Genomic DNA, 18,459 nt, shown 5'->3' on the forward strand with positions numbered 1-18,459 from the left:
ATAACTGTTAATTACCAAAGCCACATTATTTATTTGTCTTTATGGCACTCAATGTTGAAAATCAATATTGTTTATTATTTAGAAATAGGGAGAACAGTAGATTCTGTGTTTCCTTGAAATGTAGTCATTTCATTCCCCTCCTTAAAAAAGAAGTCTTCAATGGCTCCCCCAAACCTGCAAACCACCTAAGCATGGAAGCAGCTTCCTGAATTGACCCCACCAATTCACCCAAGTTTCCCTCCTTCCTTCTCCACCTCACTTGCCCTCACGCTCCACACGTCCTGAAGCCCGTGTGCTGGCACAGGCCCAGGCACACTCCACCATCCTGGGCAGCACCCATGTACACTATGTCTTCACTGCCTGTCTTCCTTCTTGTTCAGAGTCCCCAGAGAGCAGAGGCCAAGCCCTATTTTGCTTTGCTCCCTAGCACTTAGCACATAGTAGGCATTGTTGATGGGCACTTTGGACAGCTCAAAATTCACCTTACAAGTCCTTGAGCTAAAAATGTTGTTCAGTTATTAATTACAATTTTGTGCTCACCAATTTTTTGGGAACCATTTGAAGAGAATAAAAGTTTTCCTGAAAATTCACCTTAAATACAAAGTACTTTCTCTCTCCCCAATCTATTGCTGCCAGGATAATGCTTCTAAATCCTACCTTCCTCCTGTGACCCTCCCACTCAAGAATCCACCTTGGCCCACTGCCTCAAGTCTCTGCTCCTCTGCCAAGCCCACCGCAAATGCAACAGCAGCAGCTGCTACTGCTCACCCTTTTCAGAGCCCTTTCATGTAGATCATGTCATTTGATCCTTTACCGGAACCACAGGAGAGAGATGGGCAGACGTCTTAGACTTTTTACAGATAAACAAAGAAGAGTTAATTAAGTCTGCCTAAGGTCAGACAGGTCATTAGTGTGAGACAAGACAAAAACCTGAGTGCCTAATTCCCAGCCTAGGTCTCTCTCCTATTGCACCAGGGCCCAGGATCTCTTCTCATCCACTCACATTCTTAATGAGCATCTTCTTTGTGACTGGGACTATCCCAGGCTGCTGGAGGGATTGAGAGCTCAGTAAGACATGAGTCCTACCCTGAAATGAGATGTGTGACAAATACCATCAGAAACTACACATGTTGCACTTGTGGGAGTTTCAAAACTGGATAAAAGAAAAATCACCATCCTTCTTGGAATTCTACAACAACTATAGTTCATGCCACACGAATTGCCAATACCTCTTACCACCACCCAGAATTGTTCTCTGTAGTTTCCAATGGCATCAGACCCCTGAGGGAGAAGCATGACTCTCACATTTTCCTGTAACCCCAAAGCATCTCCAACCCAGGAGGACACATGATGCGATGGAACCACAGCTCCCAACATTAGGTTCCAAGGAAGCAGATGGGGGAAACCATCTATCATCAATATACCCTTGAAGACCCCTTACAACACCACCAAAGTACTTTATACAAACATTCTTCCTCTCTCTCAATGAATCCAATATGGACAGTTTCTCTTCAGTGTGTAAACAGATCAATTGTGTGTGTGTGTGGTCACTGTATTTAGTATTTTGTTGTTTTGTTTTTTTGAATTTTTAGTTCACACCTGATGAAGTAGTTTGCAAGTGTGAAGGGCACAGGGTCTGTGAACAATTTGTGTCTCTGAACACCAAAGTCGCCATCAGTGAGCTGAAACATTCAAACTTAGAAAGGCAAAGAAGAAATGGGGCTTCAATTTCCCACCTCACAGGTACTCCAGGGCAGGTACTCACCGGTTAGAGTGTTACTTAAATTACTTCTCTTGTTCTTTTATTCCTTTTAATTATTATTACTGCTGTTGTCATATTTATTGTTATTTTACCAAGTGTGCATAATTGAACACGGGTTAAGGAAAACATAGGTATGCTGTCTCCACTGTAAATCTTTAGCAATTGGTTTAGACTAAGTGTACAGGAGCAGACCTGTATGAATTATGCTAAGTGCACATGGCTGTTTCCTAAGTATTCCTTGATTCATATATTAATTAAGTACTAACTCTATGTCACATACCTGCAGTAAGTGCTAGGGGAAAGAAGAGTCAGATACAGAGGCCTTAAAACATGGTGGAGGAGAAAAACACAAGACAAAATCACTTCATTACTGTGTAACAGGTGGAGGATACATAAGGCACCAAGGCGTGGGCAGGGGAGGCCTAGTGGAGACGACCCCAGCCCCAGACACACATGACTCCTCCCTCCCTCCCCTGCAGGCCCTGAATCAGGCATCGCCCTCCTAGGGACCCCTCCCTGCACCCCCACTGAAAACCGTAAGACCCCTCTTAGGCCATGCCCTCCCTACACCTCTTCCCTGCTTTATTTTTCTCCCCTGCACCTTATCCCCTTGTGACTATCTCTCTTATTTTTTTGTCTTTCTCCTTCCATGAGAGGGTCAGCTCGATGAGGGCAGGGGTTTTTGTCTGTTTTGTTCATTGCTAAACCCTGACCATACAACAGTACTGGGCACATAGTAGTATCTAGTAAATATTTGCCTTCCTTGACCACATTAAAGAACACCTGCCAGAACTCTCTGGTCCCTTTGTCCTCCTTTCTCTTCCTTCAGGGAATTTATCATGAATGGATGGTATCTTTCCTTTGAAAGGTTGTTTACTTATAATATTTTTCTCTCTCCTCACTAGAATGGAAGAGGGCCTTTGTCTGCTTTGTCACTGCGGTGTTCGCAGCACTTAAAATAGAGCCTCGCACACAGTAGGTATTCAAGAAATTTTAGTTGAATGAATCATCATCACAGATTACATTACCTGTATTTTCTCTCCAAATCCTCACAACAACCCTGTGAGACAGGTACTATTATTCTCATTTCATAGCTGAAGAAATAGACAGAAAAACAGTAACTTGCCTAAGTCACAAATCTGGCAGAGGGCAGAACCAGCAATTAATCCCAGGCCATGTGACTTGAGTTTTGCTTTTAGACACTGTTCTACTGACATAACTGGAGCAGCCTTGTAGAACAAGGTTTCCATGGCTCCTGGACTACGGCATGGTCTAATTAACTGCCCCGTCTAACCCACCTGCCTGTCACCTCCAGGCATCTCCACCCTAAAGACAGAGGGACATTTTCATACAGCAGATCTGAGCATCTCGCTCTGCTTTAAACCTCTTCAATGGCTTTCCACTGGTAGAGCCCATGTTTTGAGGCCCTAGCAGCACAGGTAATCAATATTTATAACAACATCTCTGGCATGATGACATGTGACCTCTGGAAAATGACAGACTATAAAGAAAATGATGGACTTGGGAGAAAGGCTCTAACTTTGAGATAAGAAATAAAAAGAAAAGGCTTATTTGATTGTGACAACTGAACCTATCAGTAATTCCAGAAGGATTTATGCAGTATCTGATTAGAATCATCGGGGTAGATGGATGTGTTAAAATGGATACTCCTGGGTCCCACCCAAACCCACTAGTTTAGAATCTCTAGGGATGGGGTCAGGGAATCTACATTCCTAGTAAGTACTCTAAGGTGCCCCTGTGGCAGCCGCTGACAGAGACTTTTCAATCCTAGGACACCAGGCGAGTACCTGTGCGCTGGGGAACACCATGTAAACTACAAGCATTGAGACTGAGACACAACTAGCTCTACCTAACAACCAACAAGCCTCCTTTGTCCAACAATAATGTCGCATAACTCAACCTTCCCTAACCCAGGTCACAGGTTTCAAAAAGGTCCAATACTTAAGCAGAGCCCACGACACTACACGATGCCAGAACTAGCACTGTGAGGGGTGGGGAACCTGATGCCTCAAGGCCACAGGTGGCCTTCCAGATCCCCAAGGGCAGCCCTTCGACCAAATTGAAACTTCACAGAACAAATCCTTTTTTTTGAGACAGAATCTCACTGTGTTGCCCAGGCTAGAGTGCTGTGGTGTCAGCCTAGCTCACAGCAACCTCAAACTCCTGGGCTCAAGCAATCCTCCTGCCTCAGCCTCCTGAGTAGCTGGGACTACAGGCATGCGCCACCATGCCCGGCTAATTTTTTCTATATATTTTTTTAGTTGTCCGATTAATTTCTTTCTATTTTTAGTAGAGACGGGGTCTCGCTCTTGCTCAGGCTGGTTTCGAACTCCTGAGCTCAAACAATCCGCCCACCTTGGCCTCCCAGAGTGCTAGGATTACAGGCGTGAGCCACCGCGCCCGGCCCAAATCCCTTTATTAAAAGGATGTGTTCTGTAAAATTTGGATTCAGTCAAAAGGCCGCACTCAAGGATCCAGAAGGCCACATGTGGCCCTAAGGCTGCGGGTTCCCTGCCACATACCACCTGCCGCAGCTAGGAAATTGTGAGTGAAAAATAAAAACACACATACACCCAAACCATGCCTTGCCCCTAGCATGTTGGTTGACTTCTGAGCTAGTTCTGTGTGATCCCTAAAAAGCTTTCTTAATGGGGACAGTCAATGAGCATCCATCCATCATCCCAATTCCCTGGCATTTTACCAGGTTTCCCTGACATCATCAGAACTGGTCCCTAACTGATTTCATCTCTGCACAGGGGGTGCCATTTGACTCATTATTAGTTTCTGACTCCTATATCTACGAGAAGACAAAGGGCTCACCAGGTACAGTCTTCTCTGCATCCAGCCCCTCCAGCTGAGAGGTCTCCATGGCACCGAGCAGTAACAGTAGGGAGCACCAATAGTAAATCTATGGTTAAGACTCCAACTAATGTTTCCTTTTCTTTAACACAAGTTTTCAAATTAACATCTGCAAATAACCCAGAGAAATGTTTTCCTCCATAAAATGTAAAAAAGAAAAAAACAAAAGCTTAATAATATAAAAGTCAAACAGTCCTGAGAACTGCATTGAAAGATATGGGATTTGATTGTGGTGCGACAGCAAGTTTCTCACCTGAGCGATGTTACGTGGTTTAACACATTTTTTTCTGAAATCTTAGAAATGTATTTAAGAACCGATTTTTAGCTCTAATTATTTTCAAATGCTTCTACATAAAAGAAAATGCTTCACCCTACACAACATAGAAATTAACAGTGCTTTAGGAACAATGATTTTGTACCGCAATATCCAAAAGAGGCTGCAGGAGAAAACAAAACATTTGTAGAAGAAAACAACTAGAGAGGTAAATTTTTCAAGATATGTCATAGGTATGAATACAATTTCCCACTCTTCATATAGAATAAGCAGGCCCATCACATAAATTACTCTTGGCAGGGTCTATGTAATCTAAGTAATAAATCAGATCTGTTATTATACAAGATGAACAAAACAATCACTGGTCAGATGTACTGACTGCAACAAATTAAGGAGAAGGAAAGTGAGATGATTCAGGCTGATTTGATATCCAGCACTCTCTAAAGTGAAACACAAACAAAAACTATGGGTAAGAGTTCAAATTTTGAAGGTTTCTAACTTTCCAGATGTCATCCTAGCTTTCTAATTATAAACTATAGCTTTAAAGTACACAGTCACTACATTATTTATTTCTAATAGAATTTTCTAACTTCCTTGCAAGTTCTTATGCTTTCAACTCTATACCATGCCAAATAATAGACTTCTTTTTCCACCCCACTCATATTCTGAAACTGTACTGCCAACCCTCTCAGCCATGAAAAACACCAGGACCCACTAGGCTCTCTTGAACATGCTGACAGAATCTGCCAATACACAGAGCAAGGACAGCAAGGGCAAAGTGGGATTTTAAAAAGTCCCATTGGTCAAACAAGAATAGCTAAAGATGTTTAAGATACCAAACCAGGACTCCATTTAGACTTCAAAATTTTAAGCAATTGTGAAAGACAAAACAGGTCCTAATGCTAGCATAAAAATATTTTTTAAATTCAGTGTTTATCTGTCAAATACCAACTGCTTTTTCTTTCATTCCTTTTTGTTTCTGATCTTTGGAAAAACCGCGTCAGTATCAAATGTCACTTAGTTCTTATTCAAACAAAGGAAAGCAGACACAGCGGCTGCACCCGTGACTTAGCTGACCTGGGCCCTTAGTAAAAACAAACCTCTGTAAATCACCAGATGTAAGCAATTGGGTAGTGATCACTTTAATTAATTGAACAGCTTTCCTGAAATTTACTGTATAATTTCAACCCTCCCAACACCTTTCCCAGAAGAAACTAACAATGATGGTTTTTTTCTTAAGTTGTTTAAAGCTGGAAAATATTTTTAACTTCAGTGGCTTAAATATATTTGTTAATTATTCAAGATAAAGATGGCAAATTACTTAATTTTAGAAATTAAACCACTGGCATTCTAAATGTATCTTTAAATGCTGAAAGTCGAAATTATTCCAAAATCTATCTCAGTACATGAATACAAACATGTTATCTGCCTTAAAAATATAGAACATTTAGCACAATTTTAATTGTATTTGAAAACTCTTATTTGAAAAATAACCTGCAATGATTATTTCTGACCTCAATCACATATTTAATTTTAACTATATAAATTGATATTTTGAGTTGATGTTTCTGAACCCTGATTTCCACTGCAGGCACCACACTTAAAAGAGGATACTCCAATGGCTTGTTACCAACTCCCATTTCTGCTCACAAAACAACTCTAATCATTCTCCACCAGGAACTATGTAATATGTAATCCACAGATCCCATGCCAACCACTGAGCAATACCTGACTTAAAGTCCTAATCTAGGTAATGTCGATCAAAGTACACTTCTCTATGGGATGAAGGTGGCTTCTTTCAGTCTTGGAGACCAGTTCAGCAACAATAGCAAAGTGTAAAGTATGTTTGTAAAAGGATATTTGAAATTTTGGAGTGACAGAGTTAGAGGCTAGAAAAGAAGTTAACCAATTTTAAAAGCCCATCTTTATTATACCTTGAAGAAAGTATTCAAATTTTGCTTGTAAGATCTTTATGCTTGTCCCTACGGAACTACTACCCATAGTTCCTGCAAACACACATGCAGAATTTTGCTAATATTCACTTACAAGGAGAGAAGTGTAACATTTGCTGAGACTGGTCCCAGATTTGGAATGGTCTCCAATTCATTGTTATTCAGTTTCCTATAAATGCCAAAAAAGAAAAAAAAAAGTTGATTAGGTAATCAGTATTTCATAGAGGTGAAAACTTTATAAATTATTTAAAGATATCTCCCAAGTTAAAAGTTTTAAAGAACTTGTTATAATCCAGATGTTCTTTACAGTTAAATAGTGTGAGGAGTTAAGTATTTTATGCAAACTTTAAGTAGCAAGTAAGTAAGACTCACACTTCTCGAAGACTCTGAAGATGGCTCATGGAACTTGCCTTGATGGAAGATAATCTGTTGTGACTTAAGTCCCTATGAGAAAACAAAAATAAAATTATAAGTAGTTTCTAAAAATCACTAATGGTGCTAAATGATATGCAAGACAGAGTGGGCTTATGAAATAGTTCTATGAACACAAGTGAGAGAAGAAATAATTTGTCCATTCTGCCCACACACTACAGGGCAACCAAAATGCCAAACTCAAAAATATAAACTCTTAGGACAAAATTAGTTTAAGAGGTTGGCAGATTCAAACACTTGAAGCCCACAAATGTTTTAAGAGATGTTTCTTGGCACATAGTGAACCAATCTTTTGTGAACTGGAAGTTCTGCTTCACCCTCCCATCCCCTTCCATCTCCCCACTCTCCACTTGATATGATGACATCATGGCTTATGAAAGTGGCTAATTAGGCAGGTTGAGGAAACTAAAGCCTCTAAAGAAACCTTATTGTCATAAAATTGGGCATCGATATCCTTATTAAAGTCAAACAAAACGGAAAGTGCTTTGTACACACACTTGTTTCTTTGGGTTAAGGCACCAAACTGTTTCAAACATCATTTTGTGTGTATTGAGAGGGTAGAAAACAATCTGAACCCTCTGCTTTCTTGAAATCTGCAAGTCTCAATATCTGGTATTATAATGTATAATTCAAGCCACATTGACCATCTAACAAAGTTAAGCTGTGCAGAAACCTGTGAACAGAGTTCAATCTTTTAAATAAAGGTGCTTCTCACAAAAGAACTCAATCTTAGTATCAATTTCCATAGGGCATCATTACTATTAAAAATAGTAACAAACTCCTACATACGTTAATATTCTAGGCTAGGAAGTCATCTCATTTAAGGTCCAAAATACGGAACAAAATCTGGCTAATATGCTTGGTTCTATTCCTTGTACGTGTCAAGATACTGTGTGCCTTCAAAATGGTGTAATGAAAATAAAATGGCTAAACAGCTACTGAAAACCAGGCTAACAAACAGTATGGCTTAAACCTCCCCACCGAAAGAGGTAGCCAACCCTCACTAAATTCTCAGTGTTTAAAAAAATATTTTTAAAAGACCAAAGTTTTATATAATACTAAAGTTGATTGGAGAAAAGCATCCCCCCACAAAAAAATAAATTAAAAAGAAAAGGGAGAGAAATCACATCCAGAGAAGCACAATGTTATAGTGTTTAGTGAACAATTAGAAAACAGAAATGCTTCCAGTCTTTTGAGTTTTTGTTTTGAGAATAAACCTGGATTTCTCTATTTAACTGAAAAAAAAAAATCTGCAAAGGTTTTATTTGAAATATGTTTGCCTAAAGACCTACCAGACAGTAACAGACATGAGTAGATTTGTTCTGGTAGAGTTATAACATGAAAAAAAATCTGGCACAGTCTTTAAACTATAAAAATCCTGCAATTACAACCACTGCTGTGCATGCTCACCACGCTGGCTGGAGCCAGACACTTTCCCTCACAGCCCAGCTCAAGTCCATCTGGAGTTCATCAAGGAAACCGTGAGCCCAGCAACTCACGTTAGGATTCAAACAAAACCTGTGTGCTTTTAGCACCCCAGACAGTCATAGATTTACCACATGGTTTAAAAAACAACCAAGGAAAAGAGTCCTTCACCTGGGAGGTGGCCTGAGTCAACAGAAAGTCTCACTTGGCCCCAATTAACTAAAGGACATGGAACCAATATAAAAACTGCATCCCCTATTGTTTCAGGTTTTAAAAACAAAGAGGGAACCAATTTGGCATTAACATTTAATGCAGGTGATTTTCTTTTTAATTAAAAAACCTAAAACTATGCTCTCCATTTCATTTTAAGGATTATTGCACAGGACATTCCTGTGACAAGTAAGACTGAGTGCTCAACTTTTTTTCAACCAGTAATGGGATAAGATCCCCCAGCAAAAGACCTTTAAAAAATGAGAAACTGCCTTCAGAGACCCGTGCACATGCTGAGGACCACTCATTTCTGACCCAGAAGCAGGCGCTGGCAACTTCAAATATTTCAGTTATTGCAACACACTTCCATTCCTGTGTTTTGTGTACTATTAAAACCACATTATGTGTGGGAGAGAAAAAGCACCCCTTCAATGACTTTTACTGCTAAATACTTAAAGCTATGAAACTTTTAATGTACCTAAATTTAGATTTAATATTGTTTACATTTCAGAAATGATTACTTTCCAGTTAAAGGATGTGACATTTTCCTAAATCTTCCTTATATTGTTTTTATGGCTAGACCATTAAAAAGAGATTCAAGTTGTACAATGTTGATGTTTTGTTAAATCTATAAAACATTCAATAAGGAAGGCAAATTCTTCATTTTTAGAGTTCTATTAATGAACATCTTCCCACAAAATGAAACTTTTAAAAAACTTTTTGTAGTGAGGTTAATAAATGGGAATGGGAAAGGTAGGGAGGTAAGGAGATGTTAACTATTTACCCAGAACTCAGCTGGCCAAATACTTGGTTAGAGAGACATCTCTCTTCCTGCATGTTAGCAAGCAAATAAATATATATGAAAATAATTAATTTACAACATTTGGTTCCAGCTATCATTTTCTTCCTTTTAGCATTTGGAAATCTGACTTCCAAGTCAAATTTTAAATGTAAATCCAGCACAGCTTCTTAATCAATCCCACTGGGACCTTCAGAGCTGCTAATTCAGCAGAAATCTGGAAAGCTGAAAAACAAAAAGCCAGGCTGTAGCTGTTTTAAGACACTGATCCAAAGTGACTCATAAATCAGCCTGCTATGTTCAAGTTTTAGTCTGGAAAATATAGAGAAACAGCTGTGAAAACCATAAGGACTATTACCCCCACCCCATTCCCAATTCTGGTACCGATCAGAAGATTTATAACAGGGCCAACTACACCAGCAGAAACCAAGTCACACCAGCAGAAACAGCATTAACTACCTTTCAGACTTTCGCCTGAGCCCTGTTGAGAACTCAAACATTTCTATGTGATAAGATAAATGATTCTGAAATTCCAGTGAGAATTTAATAATATTTGAGGCTCCTGTTGGCAATTTAGCAACTTTTCCTCTTTTGGCTAAATAACATATTCAAACAAGCTCTGTAAGTTCAGAACTCTGTAAGCACAAACTAGATGTAAATTCAAGTCTGCTTTTAAAGGCTGTTATAAGCAAAGTTTCAAACAGTTACTGTTTTAAGAGCCACTTTCATTAAAGTATTAGAGGTTACTTTTTGAAAGAAGAATTGAATACAGTATTTTTTTATAGCTCTAACTATTCAACTTTTCACACATGGGGCTCCTATGGCAATAAATTACAGCTGAATAGAATAAAGTAAAAAAATACATACACATGCAGACATTTTTTTAAAATTGCAAATTCAACAAGTGAAACAAAAAGACAGACACTGAATTTCTTCGGAATAGTGCTTTCAAATACTAGTCCAAAGCCAAACTTTTACTATGTTAATTACCTAAGGAAAAGGAAGGTTAAACTATGGGGAAGAACAATGTGCACTTTTCTACTTATTTCTGAACACTGAAACAATCTACTTAAGAGCTTTTCTAATTATGTAAACTTTAAGCAGCTTCTTACACCTCCTATTCCCAAATACCAAATAATAGAGAAGGTAAAACTTAATTTCATGTGTTTTTATGCTTCTTTGCAAAGGTGGAGAGAGGAGACCTCTAAAGCTTTAGGCACAAACAAAAGAAACATTTACAATAAAGAATTTAGACCACATGGTTTGGTGACACCTACAAAGATGGTTAAAAGTCACAGAAGTACAAGAATGACAGAGCTGTCCAATGAGTGATCACAGCGGGGTTTCTGACAACAGACTGAGTGCTTATTTATACAAGTGGAACTTATTTTCACATACATTTAAGGAATGTGGACTTGTATTGAGACAATTTACTGCTGGCGGAAATGTAATTAAAGACTGTGCTAACCAAATAAACTCTAATTTGTTTTTAGTGTGCCACCAAATTATCTGCAAAACAAAATCCTAATTAGGTCAGCTACTTTTAAGACAATGTTTAAATAGGTATCGAACCCCTTTTGGTTCAACTCAACTTCTAATCAAGGGCCAGTTATTTTCTTAGACATCTAAATCCACAAAAAAATATACTACACACAATAGGCCACCCCTGACACTGAGAAACTATTGAATATAAGTTGGATTAATGTAAGCATTTCTAAACACACCCCAGGAAGCACTGTATTCATTTTCTCTGTCATTCCTCTATTATTCATAGGTGTTCACCTCCAGTCATTCAAATGTTCAATTCCATATGTTGTCAATAGAGCCATTCACATTTCATGAATAAGACAGCATGACCTCCACAAGAGGCAATTGAACAGAATTAGCCACAACTAATTGAAAGTCTTCCTGCTTCAGGTTAAAGCCCTTATCTCCTTCTTCAATTGTAATAAAAACTACTAAATAAAACATCCCATGATAAGAGATTAAATATCAACCCAATATGCTCTAATTCAGCCTTTTTATTAAACCAAGGCATATTAAAAACACAAAGAATATGTTGTCTGATGATCTACAATTCACAAATAAAAGGATTTAGATTAGCACAACAATTTAAAAACAATTCCTTAAAATACCTGGTCAAACCTTCTACCACTATTAGGACATCGGATAATCTACTAGAATTGTTTAAGAACTTAGCATTTTCATTGCAATACTGCTAGGCCAAAATCTAAGATCAAGTATTGAACTGCACTTTTAAACAGAACAACTACTTTTTCAAAAATACAAGTTTTGATTGTGTGTTTACATTTTACAGCACTCCTCCAATTTTAACAAAACTGGAGGCTGGGAACGAATAGAGATGACATTTGGAAAGGATCAACATTTACAACTAAATTACAGTTTCTTCCTTGTTCTTCCACGCAGTTGGCAGTGCTTTCAGACTTCACAGCTAAAATCCAAAAACTTGCATAACAGCACCCTGCGCTCTCCTTTAAACCGTCTGGACATGCTGAGAAGCTACAGAAATCACGCCCTTGCTTCTGAAAAATCTAGTTCCTTTCTCTCCATATCTACTGATCAGTCTTACCAACTAACTTCTTACCCGAACCAGGGTGTGTTAAAATTTGGTCTAGGAGGAGGGACTTACAGTCTGCTAATGTGAAATTAAGCACAGGGAGTAGAACAAAAGTATGCATACCATAGCTTGGATAGTGACCGAATTCTGTTGAGAAAGCTTCCCAAATGAAAGGAGCGCATTCAATCACTGGTTCGGAACAGGGTAAAGGGCCTGAACCAGTTAGAAACAAAAGTTGAGCCACAGGCTCATAATTACTCAGACCGAGAACTGTAAATTCCGGTTGTCCGCAGGTTGCCACCTCTCCCACCTCGGCCTGGCAGGAATGGGCATTTGAACCCGCTTGGCTAGCTTAAGGCGCAGGACAGCGACCCTGGCCCCCGGAGTTATCAGTGGCCCCTCCTCTCGTCCATCTGCGGTCGGGGCGGGGCGCTCCAAGGGCCCACCTGAGCTGCCCGCAAGGCACGTGGGAGGGAAACTGAGGCCCCGACAGTTCTTTTTCCACCCCCACGGAGCGCTGACCGTGGCCTGGACCAGAATGATCTGCCCGGAAAGAAAGCACTGCGCGCCGAGTCCCGAGCAACCAGGCCCTTGTTGTCTCCAGTTTTCCTGAATCGCGAGCGGCCCTCCTCTGCCCGCGGGAAGAATACTTACAGCCTAGCGACCCAGGACGGGAGCGGACCCGGCAGGCGCGCCAGCCGCTGGCGACTGCAGTCCAGCAGGTCTCCGAGGCAGCGGCAGGGAGCGGGACACCGGCGCTCGGCGGCAACTCCGGAGGGCTGTCCGAGTGCCCCGCGGCCGCCGCTCTCGGCCTGGCCCGCGCGCCCCAGCACCGCACACAGCAGCAGCCCCAGCGCCGCCGCGGGCGCACGGAGCGTCGGCGCGCCCATCGCGGTCCCACGGCCTCTCGCTCGGCCCAGCGCTACGCAGCCGGCGCGCACCTGGGGCCCCGCGCAAACTTCCAGCCGACTGTGGACGCCCGCGCTCCTCTCTCGCTCTCCCCCGCAAACTCCTCCTTTCACTCCCGGCGGCGAAGCCCTTTCATGCCCCAGAGCCGCAGGAGGGAAACCGAAAAGACCGGCCAACTGCGGCTGAGCTGCCACCCGAGCAGCGTCCGCACGCCGAAACCCCTTCTCGCCCGCAAAAGAAACTTTTTCGCCCCCTCCCCGCGGCGGTGCGCGAAGTCCCGGCCCGGCGCAGTCGCGGGGCGGGGCGGGGAGAGGCCGCGCGCGCCCATTGGCCGGCCAGGCTGCGGGCGCCCCCGCGGCCACGTGACCACAACACCGCTCCAGCCGGGGGCGGGCGCTCGGGAGAAAGTGGAGCTGAGATTGTAGGAAATTTGGAGTTATATTTTCCAGCCTCTCCGGCCAGAAGTCTCCACTACGTCCTGCGAAGCATGTATCAAATGGACTTGAAGGGCAAAGGGGCAGGAGCAAATATGAGGCTAACTCTCCGAGTTGGAGATATTTAGGGGAACTTCAGGAGAGTAAAGTTAAATTGGCTCTTATGAAATTTATAAATTATCCTGCCATCCACAGATGAAACAATGGTTTTAATGAAAATACAGTTCTTTTAACATTAATACTGGTGTTTTTTTTTTTAAAAAGTTGGCTCCAAAAATAAAAAATAACAAAATGTGAAAGTCACGGTTTTGGAGATGGTATATTGAGTTACAAATAGTAAACTGGGTAGAGCTGGGGGAAAGTGACCGTCTAATAAACCGCTATGGCAATCATAGATTCCAGGCAATAGCTAAGAATAATAAAAGTCAGTAACATTTCAAAGCAAAATGAAAACTAGGACCTTCTAGGAAAAAATTAACATATGCACCTTGGTCCACCTGGGCTTTGAGTGATGACCAGTCTTGAATGGGAATGCGACCAGGCTAAAAGTATTTCCCCGCTTCCTCAGCCGGGGGCGGGGTGGATTCAGGACTTACCAGTGAAGTCTGCACCTTAACGTGCAGGTGATTGGAGCCACAGGATGTTGAAATTTATGGAGACCTCAGAGATTATCTGCTAATGCCCTCCTCTTCTGGGTAAGGAATTAGACCCGGAGAAGATACCGATTTGTTTGTGGCAAAAGAAAAAAACCCGGAAAGCTTATTTTAAACTGCCACTTCTATACATTGTTTATTGCCTGCTGTCTGTTCAAGCATGTCTGTCCTTGGGCTGCTTCAGCTGCTCATTATTGAGGAGTGGAGATAGCTTGTGGAGTTGAGACTTTAACCCCAACTCTAATGCCCATTGATTTTCACTGTAGCGAATCACTCCCACTCATGGGTGAGGGAAAAGACTCACTTTGAAGTAGACACACCCTATTTTAGATATAATAGCCCATCCTTTTCTTTCTAGCTACTGGTAGCATTAACCCCCCCACACACACCTTTTTTGATGATGTACAATTAGAAAATATTTATAATGATGGCACCTCGGTTTTGAATTATGATTTTGCCTGCTTGGAAGTGAACAAGACATACCAGAGTCAGGCTAAGGGTTTTCCAGCTCAGTATCCCCCATTTATTTCATGTTAGGAAAAGCAGATTTAGTGCATTATTGTTTTTTTAAAAAAGAAAGATACCATTATGCACATGCTATTATGTATAAGCATGGTGGCATCAGTGTGGTGGCTTGCTCTCATGCATCATGCATGTGACAAAGATAGAAATTTGCTACCATTTTGGGAAGGTTTGGCTAATTTCCTTTTCATTTTATATTCTTATATTGTTTCATCTTCTTCTGTGAATCACATTTACATTTACATGCTGCCATTTACAACATCCATATTTCCAGCCCATGTCTTTTTCCTAAACTCACCCATATGTTCAACCACCCACCCATAGGTCATCTCAAATTGGATTTTCAGATGTAACATGTCTAGAAATAAATTTCACCAGCCCTGAAACTTACACCTTTCCTCCTGAATTCACTATCTTGAGGAGTGATACTTTCCTCCATCAGATGACTGCCCCAGAAACCCAGTCACTCTTAACATTACTTCATTCTCACCACCACCTCCACATGCAATCAATTAGCAAGTCTTGTTGAAGCTAGCTCCTAAATGTATCTTCTATCTCCATAGACGTTATGCAAATTCAGACCACCATCAGCTCTTGCTTGGATTGCTGCCACAGTCTCCTTCCTATCTGGCATTCCACTCCTTTCTCCACAATGCGGTCAAGTCGTATAGCCCTAAAGTTCAAATGTGAACCAGTGACTCAACTGCCCTGATTCCTTTCACGGATTCCCATTGTTCTGGGAGTAAAGTTCAAATTCTTTAGAGTAACTTATGCAGCTTTTTTTTTTTTTTTTTGGTGTTGGGTCTCTGCTTACTTCTTTCACTTATTGTATTTCATCTTTTCCCTCCTACTCTAAGAACTGCTTGCAGTTTTCTTCCCAGCTGTGTTCTTTGCCTTTGGTCATCTTTCAAATGCTGGTCCCTCTGTCCAGATTGCTGTCTGCCCCTCTTCTGCCTGATTGATTGGCACTTCACCTTAGGCATTTCTCCTTTGGAGAAGACTTCCCTGAGTCCTGCTTGACTATATATATCCCTCTAATGTACTCCCAGTCCAGTATTCACTGGGAGTGAATGTAATAGCCCATTTTCATTTAAATTTTCAGTACTTCAATTTCTCAATTTGCAAATTAAGAATACAATAAAAACTCTGTTATCTGGCTTCCATTTATCAGCTCACTGGATTAGCTGTCACTCTTGTTCTGCCTACTAACTGATGCCTGTGACTAGCTGAAATCTAGAAGCTGACAGCCCCTCCTTAGTTCATTCTTTGCATGTGTCCTCCTACCAGTCAGGTGTTGAGCCACAGTAGTTCCAGACTTGTTTATATCTATTATTACACAATTAAACATTGCATGAAGCAAATACATATGAATGCAACAAGAAAATAAGTTCATTTCTCTGATAATGAACTTGAGGCTTGGGAAGGATTCTTTAATGGTAATCACCAAGACAATGCTATCAAATTAGACGCGGACAAGACAATAGTAAAAATGGGGGGAGAGGGATTATACATATCTAGGAGATTTTTTTTTTTCACATAGACTTGATTTGCAAGCATCTTTAATCTTGTTCCACTTGAGGTGTCACTGGGATTCAATCAGCAGAGGATGATTTATGGGTGTGGCTTATGCTTACTCAGATCTTCATGTTGTTGAGAATGTAAAAGACGGTGACATGGAAGATGTAGCACACATTAAATATGACTCTTCTCCGTTCCAATATGTGCTTAACCATGCAGTCAATACAAAGAGGAACTAGTCCTAGATGGAAACTTTAAATCAATGTAGTATTTTCATAGACTTCTCAAACCCTTCATAAACCACAGGGAAGACAGAACTTCCACTAGGTATCTATATACCTGGGCAGATGACGACTGAATATCTTTTGAGGTCCCTACAACCCTGTGCTGATTCCTTTGCAGTATATACAAAATAGGAACGAAGGCAGACTGCCAGGAAAGATAGTTTGTAGTAGAGGGAGAAGAAGAACATAAAATTCTGTTCAATCTCCCAAAATGTATCAGTAAAAACAGCAACCCAGAAAACAGGCTTAATGTATCAGTGAATTCTCTGATCCTCTTATTAGGTTGATTTTTGGTATATATATACACCCACAAAACACAAACACAGGACATCAAATGTTGCATTTCAATTTTTGTGGCTAACGTCTCATGAATAAGGATTTAGTGTGAGAAAGTCAAATTCATTTTGATCAGAGGTCTTTTAATCTTTGAATTAAAATGAGATAAGGTGTTGGATTTCTCCACTCCTTCAGAGATTTATATCGGTTAACCCGGTAGTTGAAAGTTGACTTTCCATTGGACATAACCTAAATCACACCAATTTCTCATTTATAACTTTGTCCCAGTGAATGGCAAATCCCAGCCGTTTTCAAAACAGCCTCCTACCGCCCATTTTGTGGTTTGTATAACTCGCCCTAGTGCTCTTTTCAGTTTTCCTGTTTTTTTTTTTTTTTCCTGGCCCTGGCAAGTGTGAGACTTTCTTATCTTGAGTGCTGGCAAGGCCAATGACTCACAGATAAAAAGTAATAGAGGTGCTAAGCTGTCAGTTTTAACATCCAAGGACAAGAATGAAAGCTGAACACTCAGTACTTGCTTTATCATTATAATGAATGACACAGTTTGTGTAAGTGTGAGCTGTGAAAAGGGAAAAGAGATAAGGCAAAGGAGGAAGAAAAGCACAAAAATCCCTAGATAATGATGCCAAAAGCAAATGTTGCTGTACTTTGTAACCTAACCATATCTTTTCCCATTCATTAAGGCATTTTAGAAGAAATAGATAACCCCTCTTTCTCACACACACACATACATATACACACACACACACACACACACACACACACACACACTGCAAAGCTTTACTTAGAGACCAGAGCAGACTCTTACTTTACACAATCCCTGCTAGGAACATGTATTAACTCTTCAGAAAATATTTAGAAAAATAAAGATAGCTACCCATCTGTTTTTCTCAAGTTGGCCAACTGTGCAATATTACTTGAATTGAAAACAAACACTGTTATCTGAACATTCACTTAACCGCAAATTAAGTGTGTTATTTTGTATTTTACTCATTTTTCAAGTCACCTTCTGGGAATAATGTGTGCTCTGAGGAAAATTCATACTGTGGCCTACACTGGATACCCTGGAAATCATGTCAGTGTAGCCTGGCGCTACTGGGAGTGTGGAGATGGGATGGGGGTGAGAAAAGACTTGGGGCACGTTTGTCCTGCACTGTGAGTGTCACAGGGCCTTTGAGTGGTCTCGAGATCTCCGTTCCTTTTTGAGGACCTCAGGACACTTTCTCTTCATTCAATCCCTGCTTCATTTTTTCTGTAGGCAACTTCAATCCTAAAACTCCACTGGGAATCTCAACACATGTAAAATAGTCACTCTGTCAGGAATCCAGAAATCCAAATGCTTGAGAAGTTGTTAGAGAAGAAGCAGGGTGTTCGAAAGGAAGGTAAAGTGCTGTAGTTTTGGATCACTGCACAATTATATGCTCCATCTTCCTCACCTGTAGAATTGGGTGAAGAATGATACATTGTTGCACAGTAGTACAGTGTTTTGTAACTTTAAAATCCCATGTAGATTCTAATTCCTATTACTTACCT

General features: G+C 40.7%; 1 protein-coding gene across 1 annotated transcript in view; it reads right to left on the reverse strand.

Annotated features, from left to right (window-relative positions):
• LRIG3 (leucine-rich repeats and immunoglobulin-like domains 3) overlaps positions 1-13,479 on the reverse strand; it is a 45,881-nt gene extending 32,402 nt beyond the window's left edge. The window contains exons 1-3 of the mRNA XM_012661572.1: positions 12,967-13,479; positions 7,241-7,312; positions 6,963-7,037 (exon numbers count right to left, since the gene is read on the reverse strand). Coding sequence (XP_012517026.1) covers positions 6,963-7,037; positions 7,241-7,312; positions 12,967-13,202 — 383 coding nt within the window. The 5' untranslated portion in view covers positions 13,203-13,479. The remainder of the gene's footprint in view (positions 1-6,962; positions 7,038-7,240; positions 7,313-12,966) is intronic.
• Positions 13,480-18,459: the final 4,980 nt, after the last annotated feature.

Source organism: Propithecus coquereli, unplaced genomic scaffold, assembly GCF_000956105.1.
Source record: "Propithecus coquereli isolate 6110/MARCELLA unplaced genomic scaffold, Pcoq_1.0 Scaffold72, whole genome shotgun sequence".
Lineage (NCBI taxonomy): Eukaryota > Metazoa > Chordata > Mammalia > Primates > Indriidae > Propithecus > Propithecus coquereli.